This window comes from Phalaenopsis equestris, unplaced genomic scaffold, assembly GCF_001263595.1.
Source record: "Phalaenopsis equestris unplaced genomic scaffold, ASM126359v1 Scaffold000800, whole genome shotgun sequence".
In the NCBI taxonomy this organism is placed as follows: Eukaryota; Viridiplantae; Streptophyta; class Magnoliopsida; order Asparagales; family Orchidaceae; genus Phalaenopsis; species Phalaenopsis equestris.
The window spans coordinates 863361-873833 of record NW_018165240.1 but is presented as its reverse complement, the minus strand read 5'-3'; the positions used below and the strand labels follow the sequence as shown (position 1 = coordinate 873833).

General features: G+C 33.4%; 1 protein-coding gene across 3 annotated transcripts; it reads left to right on the top strand.

Moving 5' to 3' along the window:
- The first annotated feature begins 880 nt into the window (after nucleotides 1-880).
- Nucleotides 881-10076, top strand: LOC110031292 (probable glycerol-3-phosphate dehydrogenase [NAD(+)] 1, cytosolic). 3 transcript variants are annotated; one of them, XM_020734423.1, is made up of 6 exons: nucleotides 881-1327; nucleotides 1489-2270; nucleotides 2991-3212; nucleotides 7783-8030; nucleotides 8324-8463; nucleotides 9592-10076. In XM_020734423.1, exons 2-6 carry the CDS (start codon nucleotides 1613-1615, stop codon nucleotides 9713-9715), a joined length of 1392 nt encoding a protein of 463 aa, XP_020590082.1. In that variant the 5' UTR covers nucleotides 881-1327; nucleotides 1489-1612; the 3' UTR covers nucleotides 9716-10076. The 3 variants fall into 3 exon arrangements, with proteins under 3 accessions (XP_020590082.1, XP_020590081.1, XP_020590080.1); XM_020734422.1 differs by having other exon boundaries at nucleotides 881-1370; XM_020734421.1 differs by having other exon boundaries at nucleotides 881-2270.
- Nucleotides 10077-10473: the final 397 nt, after the last annotated feature.

Sequence of the window (10473 nt, the reverse complement as noted above, 5' to 3'; positions counted from 1 at the left end):
AAAAAATTTCTCAAGTATTTCCTCAATCAAGCACAAAATAAAACTCGAGCAGAGTTGAAAGAACGAACTCAAAAAATAATCTGATTATAGATTTAATATTGTTGAAATTTTAATCAAATATTATTATTTTTAAATTTTTGTTGTTTCTCTCTACTAATGGTTTCGAGTTCTTATTGAATTTGCCGAGTCTAAGCGTGTGATACTTGGGGCTACAAGATCAGGGCTGTCGATAATTAGATCTTTCAGGGCGCAGGCCGAAGACAAAGAAGTTCTGTTTCGTTGCAATGAACGTTTTTGCGTGGATTTATTTTCAGTTGGTAAAACAATATCTCCTAAAGTTATTTCAACAAAATGATAAATTTTCATGAATGTATTTCAAAGACGTGACTTTTAAAAAAGCTTCGCTGAATGATAAAATAAGCACTTAATATTTGTAGTATACCAAAGATAATGTCCATCTCACTATTGCAAAAAGCTTTTATTCATGTGAAATATATGACCAATCACACACGAGTAAAATGAAATTCATTCCTTATTTAAAAAATATTTCTTAATTTGAAGTATCTAAATTTTCCATACAGGCCATCCAAAATATTGTTATTTACAAATCACGCATTCTCTTTGATCTATTTTTCAAATTTCCGCTCAAATATTCGAGGTCATCATAAAAATCCAACCCATATTTTTCATTTTTATCAAATTCACGATGATTTGATGGTGACAGACGTAAATACATCTGTCTTATAGTTCAAAAATTTTCTTAAATCCTTGATTTATAAATAATAATGTTTCTTATGTTCTATATGCAATTATTCCTAAATTTTCATATAAATACATAAAAGATTATAAGAAAATTTTCCAAATTGATTGCATTGTAATGGAACCAGCAGCGACCTATCTTCTGATCTCCAGCATTTAGTTTTACTTATTTTACAGTTGAGGTGACCGGAAGCCATTAATGGCCGCTTCGTCCCCAAGCTAAGCCCATCCCTTTCACTTCCTAATTCAAACACCTCGCCCAAATCTCTCATCATCAAAACCACACCGAAAGCTTCGCTCTTTCAATTAATTCTCCCTTTTAAAAAAAAAAAATTTAATCTTGCTTTCATCTCCCTAATGAATTCCAACCACCCCATCACCTTCCTCAGCTGCAACTGCTGTTCCTCTCATCCAAATCGCCAACTTTTGTTCATACTTGAAAGCGATTTCGTTTGACAATTTCGTACACGACAACGAGGAAGCTGTCGGCTAAATTATTATAAATCTCCCCTTTTTGGTTAGGGTAGATGGCCGAACCGTCTAATGGCGGCGATTCCGAAGTTATGAGGTACGATTGATCGAATGGCTTCTGCGTTTCGTCTTTTGTATCGGTGAGAAATTTTGGTGGGGAAGAAAGAATGCTTTTTGCGTTTTGTAGAAAACCCTTTCCACAAAATCTGGTTTTGATTTGCTTGCTTTTGCGATTTTCTCGCTTATTTATACATTAAGGTGAAGCCCCCCATCTTCTTTTGTATCGGATCGAGTCGTTCAGTCGGCTTTTAGTGAGAGGATTAGGGTTTGTTCATACTCTTCAGCTCCGGCATAAATCTTACTGGTAGGAGGAGAACGGAAGATGGTCAGCAGTGCGCAGGGAGAGCATGGTTCCTTCCACTCCAACGGATCGATTTCAAATTCCAACGGTACAGAGGAGAGATTGGATGAGTTCCGAAGCTTGCTGGGAAAACCTAATGGTGATCTCCTGAAGATAGTGAGCATTGGTGCCGGTGCATGGGGCAGTGTTTTTGCCGCCTTGTTGCAGGATGCTTATGGCCAATTTCGTGATAAAGTTCAGATTAGGATATGGCGGCGGCCGGGGAGATCCGTGGATCGATCGACGGCGGAACATCTCTTTGAGGTGATTAACTCTAGAGAGGATGTGCTCCGGCGTCTGATTCGGCGCTGTGCTTATCTGAAATACGTTGAGGGAAGACTGGGTGATCGAACTCTGTATGCTGATGAGATTCTAAGGGATGGATTTTGCTTGAACATGATCGAAACGCCACTTTGTCCTCTCAAAGTTGTGACGAATTTGCAGGAGGCGGTGTGGGATGCGGATATTGTGATAAATGGATTGCCGTCAACGGAGACGAGAGAGGTTTTTGAGGAGATTAGTCTGTATTGGAAGGAGAGGATTACTGTTCCGATCATAATATCATTGGCTAAGGGTGTAGAGGCAGCATTGGATCCAATTCCGCGAATAATAACTCCTACACAGATGATTCAATTTGCCAGTGAGTTTTTCAGCTTCATTATTTCAGTTTTTTATAGAATATTGCTGCACTTCCTGGATAAATTTACACTAAAAATGATATTTTTATTGATCCTTTTGATATATTGTTAGTTCTTGTGCTTGGAGTTGATGTGGATGTATAAGTTTTGTTTCTCTCTTTTTTTGTTGGGCTAGAACAGATCTGGGAAATCACTTAGTTTGAATGTGGATTTGGTTGGAGAATGTAGATTGATTTGTGTAAATTCAAAATATATTTGTTTTTCCTAGTCATTTGAAGCTAAATGATGTAAGGAGTGCTTTAAAGATTACTGTTTGGAAACATTGGATCTGTTTTTGTTATGCTTTGATTCTTGATATTGAAGTTAATTTATAGCTCTTATTTGCATTAGTATCCTTATTTAATTCTATCATTAGTTTGTGTCAACATTTATAGATTAGAATTATGCATGTCGCTGCTTTCCATCAAACCTGTCGAAGTAGGCAGTGGTAAGATTTTGCGGAAATCCCGTGTTTTTCGTATATATTTGGTTGTTAAACTTGATCGAATAAGTTGAATTCCTGAAAGTGGAATTGGAAAAAATGTCTTCCGTAGAACATTTTTGTAGAAAATTCTATCACTAACCATATTCCTATACAATTAAATGCTTTTATTCTCTCTCTCTTTTAATGCTGTTTTGTTTCTTTCTCTCATATTTCCAATGCCTCAATAACTGTATTGCAGCTGGTGTTCCTGTTGAGAACATTCTTTACCTTGGAGGCCCAAATATTGCTTCGGAAATTTACAATAAGGAGTATGCCAATGCTAGAATTTGTGGAGCTCAAAAATGGAGGAAATCTCTTGCAAAGTTTCTAAGGCAACCTCATTTTATTGTGTGGGATAATAGCGACCTCGTCACTCACGAAGTTATGGGTGGCTTGAAAAACGTCTATGCTATTGGCGCGGGTAAGAATTTATTAGTTTCAACAATGCTCTATAAATAAGGTGAATGTTGTAAAGATTATATTAGATTTTGTAAATAAGACAGTTAAAATAACCTGAAACTTGCATTATCGTTAAAAAAAGGTCTTAGGCATTGTAGTTGAAAGTCATGGCGGATCTAGTTGGAAAAGAAAGGGAAATTTACATATGTAGCGCACAATTCTTATGTATTTATGTATCTCACATCGAAAAGTTCATATTTATACATACATAGCATATTGTAGTTTAAGGCAGCTTGAGGTTTCAGTGATTGTCCTACATAGGAAGGTGGTTTAATAGGCTTGATTGAAAAGGTGGAGCCTAAATAATGGAAAGGGGCTAACATGTTTTTAGGCAGGATTGTGAAGTAGAACAAGCACCGTCGAAATTTGACACTTCTGATTAAATTAGCAATATGTGTGATGTGTCTGATGAGGAGCTTGAGGTTTATAGTTGATGTTAGAGACATGAGCTTACATCTAGTTGATCTATTTCATTTTGATTCTTCATTATGTTGGAGCCATAGAATCTTAATTTCAGTTATAAAAGGTGTCTCTCATTACATTCACACTAACCATCCCTCAGATATTGGAGCAAGTTCATATATCTCTAATTTTTCTGATGCAACTATATTGTGCGTAGTATGATTTTATGTAAAGGAAATTAATTCATCAACATACTTTCTTTAAATATAATGGCAATACTTAGTTAAGTGTTGCCGAGATGAAAATGATTAGGTGGATGAGTGGCTTTACACTTAGAGACAAAACGCGAAATGAATATCTTCGTGATAGGGTTGGTGTAGCTCTAATGACAGACAAAATTAGGGAGAGTCGTCTTAGATGATTTGGTCACATTAAACGTCGACCATCTGATGATCCGATTAGGAGAGTAGATGTTTTAGATTTGACTTATGTTATGAAAGACAGAGGTAGGCCTAGGAAGACTTGGGCTTATTGTATAAAAAATGATCTTAATTAATGGGCAATACTAAAATTAAAATTTAATTGTTAAGGAAATGTTTAAAATAATTTGAGAAATCCATATAGGATCATATAAAATGAATAAAAAATAATTTAATTTTCACAAATTGTATTTTTATGCGTCTATTTTTGGTCAAAATTAAGAGCCCAAAATGAGTTATTATCAAATTATATAAATGAAATACAACAAAAAAATATTAAGTGAGAAAATTTTGGCCTCACATTGCTATAAAGAGATGATTTCTCTCAAAATTAGTAGTCAAACTTATACCATGCTTAGGGGAATTACACAACCAACTTATACTCGTAAAATTTGAATGAAAAGGAGAAATTTTACTCCTTCCAAAAATAGCTCATTATATCCCCAAGAGAAACTATTTGTAGCTTTTGCTATCCTAGGCTAGTTGGTATAAGTGCCATAACATTCAAATTAATTTAAGTTAAAATCCCAAACTTCTAACCCAAATAGCTTTGCACTCCCGGATAACTAAAAATAAAGACTGCAAGATAATTAAAAAATAGCAGTAATATCGCAATTACTATTTGTAAGTAACTTGTTTTCACAAAGCCTCGTGCATATAAAAGTCTCAAGAGCAGGAATCATGCACAACTTCAGTGTTAAAACATCATCTACTCCCGCCCACAATTATCCAAAAGTAGTGGACTATAAAATTTTAATTGGCAATTTCTTCCTTACATTCATTTTCTTAGGAATCTTTTATGGAAGCCTTTTTGGACTTTGCAGCCGTGTTTAAATTCCACATATCTTCTATTGGCATTAACAAAAAGCTTGTATTTTTCTAATTATTAGCCGATTTTCTTCCATTAACCTTATACAACTTATGCATTTGCTTTGCAAATGATTTTGTAAATGTGTTAAGGCCTAGTATTTTTAGGAAATTCAACTTTATTTACAAATTTTTAGGCTATACCTTGTGATAATCTCAATATAGTCATGCCAATATATATATTGATGGATGAATTATAAGCAAATTTAGCCAATAGACAATATAAAATTTCACATATATTTATGGGGTATTATATCTGATAACATAATAAATCTACTATACGCATTAGTTAGATGATCAATTTGTGTATGGTAAGGAATTAAAGATCCATGTTGAACTTTCTTATTTTAAAGGTATTTTTGAAATAATTATGAATTTGATATCTTGATCACAAATAATTATTATAAGTAATGCATGTAAATATATTCACTTTATTAAATTACATTTTAACCATATGAGATGCATAAAAAATTTTAGGGGCGATCACGTACAGGCCACCCGAAGCATGTTATTTAAAAATCAACCCCCCTCTTTCCTCTATTTTTCAAATTCTCACTTAAATATCAAAATTCATGTTAAAATCCCAACCCATATTTTTCTTTCTTATAAAATTCTCAATAATTTGATCGTGGCACGCGTAAATACATCGATTCGGTAGTTCAAAAAAAAATCACTTGGGCGGTTAATTTGTAAATATGAATGTTTTGAGTGATCTGTATGTAATATCCCAAAATTTTATTAATGGTATGAAATGTGATATTTTTTAAAATTAATTTACAGCTAAAAATTGATTTATTCTTTTTCAATATTTGTGGAAAACTAAATACAAAATTTATACTGACATTCTTCCACATATGGAAAACTAGGGAATGACTGTAGGATTTCATTACGGAAATTCTAGACCCCAAGATGTCCTATGTCACACGAAAATACGAAAATGTCATAAAAAATCGTCTAAAAGTGTAAATATACAAATTCAAGGGAAAAAAAGCTGAAAATGTTGAAAAAATCATAGAATCCCTTTAAATTCAAAATACCCAGTTATTTTATGCTTTTTCATATGTTGCTCATGGAACATTTTATGTTTCTTCAGTTTAGATTTAGAAAATGGAGATAAAGAGGTATTCTCGACAAAAAATTAGATTAATATATTCACATTTTCAGTGTTATGTTTTTCTTAAGGAATCCTGTTTTGCCTCTTGGAAACTTCAACAATTCCTTCATCATTTTTTTCGGCCTTGCCATTGAGGCAACCGTATTTTGCTTCTGATGTTCTACTGTTGTTGCATTTTAATCTTGGGAGTTTCTCAGTTTTTTCAGTTTCTTTTCCATTTTTACTTGGTTTGAAATTAGTATTTTGGTTGGTCAATCACTAGAAGGAAGCAAAACAAGATTAATTCTACTTAAAAGCTATATGTACAGCTTTACTCATCAATTTTTCTGCATTTCAAATTGTTGAATTGCAGTTACATTTGGAAGGTTAACTATTTATGATTTTTTCATTATTTGTAGTATTAAATGAATCAAATATTGGACTAAAACATTAGGGTGCCTATGTGAAAGTATTATAGTACATCGGACAATCTTAATATGTGATGTAGTGAACTGTCGATTTTATTCATATTTAAATTCTCTCTTTCGATTCCTTCAAAACAAACAATGCCATAATGATCTTTACCCTTTATCATGTGATATTAGAAATATGAATAATTTGAGTCTATTCAAGCTTAAGCCACCCTTGGCTTGAGTTTGAGCTTGATTAATTAATCAAGTTCAAGCTTATTCTAAGTTCGAGTCGATTCATGGGACGGCTCGTTTATTATGAAAGGGAGAATGATTTTGTTTCAAGCTAATTCAATAATAAAATGAACTAATTAATAAACAATTAGAGGATAAATAATAATAAATCACTTGATATAAATATTTAAATATTTTTAATAATTCATACTTAATGTATTGAATTTTAATATATTTTAAGTCTATTTTATATTATTATTTTTTTTAATGAGCCGAATCATGAGCTAACAAGCGGAGTAGAAGCAAGCTCTAGCTTGGCTACAACGATGCCATATTGCTGTATTCCTCATAAAAAACATCCAAGAATTAAGCAAAAAGCCTCTGATACAATCTTTGTTTCATGAGATTTTGGTTCCTTAGCTTACTTTACGACTTTTGTTTCACCTCATTAAATACCTCATCACATGCATTCATCTAAAGTTTCCACAATAACTTAAAAAATCGAACACAGAAGATAATGGTTAGATCAATGTTCTCAATTACTAATTTTGCTGAAATTATATTGCTTACAATTTAAGTGTCAAAATAGTCAATTGGCTATTTAAAATGGGATCATTTTAGTCCCAGAGTTTATAAAAGTATTTAAACAGTTCCCAAATTTTTTTAATGAGCCCTAAAATAGTCCTCACTAGGGACTAATTTAACTCATATTAAAAGAACTCAGGGACTAAATTGACTCACTTATAAACTCTAGGATTAAAATGGCCTCGCTCAAAGAGTCAGGGAAACTTTTAACAATTTTGATGAATAATTGTAAGCCATTTTCATAATATTCTTCAAGGAAATCATAAAGAATGTTATTATCCTTTATTATGTGTTATTTTCTCAATATTTACATCCATACACATGAAACAATAAATCATTATTCCTTAGACCACTTTTTAGTTTAACCAGGTATGTCCTAACTGCTTCTTTCTTGACTTTCCATCACCAATTTCTCTGATTCTGTCAGAAATTTAATATTTGATCTGCTTTTCTTCTCTTCAGGTATGGTAGCTTCCCTAACCAATGAGAGCGCAACTAGCAAATCAGTATATTTCTCACACTGTACATCTGAGATGATATTTATAACTCATCTCTTAGCCGAGGAACCGGAGAAGCTCGCTGGTCCGTTGCTCGCGGATACATACGTAACTCTTTTAAAAGGTCGAAATGCGTGGTACGGCCAGATGCTTGCGAAGGGGGATTTGAGTCCGGACATGGGCGACAGCATCAAAGGGAAAGGGATGATCCAGGTTTGCTTCTTGAGTCATAATAACTCTTCTTCGCATTTCAGGCAATTACTGTGGGAAAATAAGATATTTTGAAATTTTAGTTATTTCTGTTTGGATTTGATTTGAATAATTCTTGGATCGGGTTTGGGTTGACTCGGATTCAGTCTGTATCCTGTGTTTAGGTGTGAGATAGATAAATATGAAAAATTTGGATGCTATGTTTGTAAAAGCCCCTATTTTTTTAATGCTTGCAAGGGAGATCTAAAAATTATATCAACTACAATTCATTGTCTCTATTTTTTTTAACTTTGTAGGGTGTTTCTGCCGTGGGCGCTTTTTATGCACTTCTGAGTCAACCCAGCTTAAGCGTTTTACATCCGGATCAAAACGAGCCGGTCGTTCCTGTCGAGTTATGCCCCATCCTTAAGACGCTCTACAAAATTTTAATAAAAAGGTTGGTTCTATTTCTTCCCTTTTTGGTTCTATGCTATGATCAAAGTAGTAATAATCAAAATTGCCTATTTTAGTCAACGGCTTTTTAAGCGTTCAATTTATTCAACACTCCAAATCTGAAAAAGTTGGTTTTTTTCGTCAACTTTGTCATTTCTATGGGGACTAAAATGCACAGACCTAATACAATCATTGCACATTTTGCCTTGAATCACACTAGGCTTTGGCTCTCTCTCCTTTCCTTGAAAAAAAAGGAAGATTTACATACACACTACTCAATTCTTATGTATTTACATATTAGGGTTTGTTTGGGGCAACTGCAGTTTATTGAAGTCCTATACTTCAACTTTTACATGCACACCACATACCTATACTTGACAAGGTGTATTTTGCATATTAAAAATTAAAGTGATCGTATTTTTATGTGATATGAAAGATTTGGGTTATATAAATGTAAAAAATAAAGTTTAGGTATTAGATATGTAAATAAATAGGAATTGGTTGGTATGTGGAAAAGTGTCAAAATAGTCCCTTCACTCTTTGCATGGTCATTTTAATCCCAAAATCTATAAAAACGTCAATTAGTCCCCATACTCTTTAAGGGGCTCTCTGGCAATGGATTTAACCCAGGATTTACGTAGGATTTAAGCGTAATCTTGCCAGACGGTCATTTTGGACAATCTAAATTCCCGGACGTCGTATATTTGAATTCTGCAAATTTCGGATATAAATTCTGTAAATCCTAAATTCTACGAACTGATGGATTTAACTTCGTGGACTTCCGACTGTCTCCAATAGTCATAGTGACTTCTTAAATCCTTACATAAATTGCCAAACAGTTTTATTAGATTTACAGAATTTAGTAAGTGAGACAGATTTTCAGATTTAACCCATTCAGGATTCAGTAAATCCGGATTTATGGGATTTACTAAATCTTGATACCTGAAATCTCAGATGTTGCCAGACAATAATCTCAACGGATGATTAATTCAGCCCCAATTTAATGAGCCTGATGACTAATTTGACACTTTATAGGCTCTAGGATAAAATGAACCAAAATAAAAAGTATCTTTTCATTTTACCACTTGATGAAGAACCGAATTCCAGCACTCACCCTAATTTATTTCTACAGGGAAGTTTCAGTGCAGGCCATTCTTCAAGCCCTGAGGGATGAAACAATGAATGACCCTCGTGAAAGGATTGAAATAGCACAGAGCCATGCCTTCTACCGCCCATCTCTGCTCAGCAAATCTTAACTTCTGTTCCCGCTTCTTCCGCCGTTGCTGCTAATTCAAAGCCGCAAAACAAAGAAGAAGAAGAAGAAGAAGAAGTGATCTGAATCTTCTTCTGGAGCAGTATCTGCAGGCTCTCTGATCTCCATTGTGTGCCAAAATTTTTGTCTGTTAATGTAAGTTTATATACTTCTTCTGAAAACTGGTTCCATTTATTATTATGAGTAATGGTTCTTTCAAGCTCAAGAGTACAATAATGGTGGAGTGGATAGCATGGTGTTGATTATGGCTTTGTAATTGGTAGTGAAGGGAATTGTTTTCTTACCATAAATTTCATTTGTCTCTTGATGTGTAATCTCTGTTTTTTGTTTTGTTGTTTTTCAGAGTTTTTCAGAAAAAAAAAAAAAAAATTGATTTTTTGAAGAGTTGATTCTGATTTTGTATAAGCATATGGATAGAGCAGTTTAATGTTTATGCTGGCATGATGATTTTGTTTCATATGACATGGTAAAGGGGCGTTTACATACATAACACCCATTTCTTATGTATTTACATATCTATCATCTGAGCTTTATTTGTTATGTTTATGCCAACCATAAGTTTCATATCTCATAAATAAAATACTACTGTTTTAACTTTTGAAAGTTTAAATACATCCTTTTCATGCATAGATAAGGTGGTATATATGTAAAGATTGAAGTATGGGTGTTAGATTTGTAAATACGTTGATGTTAAGTGGTATGTATGCACAGAAATCTTGAGGTTTTCTATAGTGATAATTA

Excerpts from the sequence above, each read along its gene's own strand:
- LOC110031292 (XM_020734423.1), top strand. The coding sequence starts at position 1,613 with ATGGTCAGCAGTGCGCAGGGAGAGCATGGTTCCTTCCACTCCAACGGA. Across the intron at positions 2,271-2,990 it reads ACAGATGATTCAATTTGCCA|CTGGTGTTCCTGTTGAGAAC; the intron begins GTGAGTTTTTCA and ends ACTGTATTGCAG. Across the intron at positions 8,031-8,323 it reads AAGGGAAAGGGATGATCCAG|GGTGTTTCTGCCGTGGGCGC; the intron begins GTTTGCTTCTTG and ends TTAACTTTGTAG.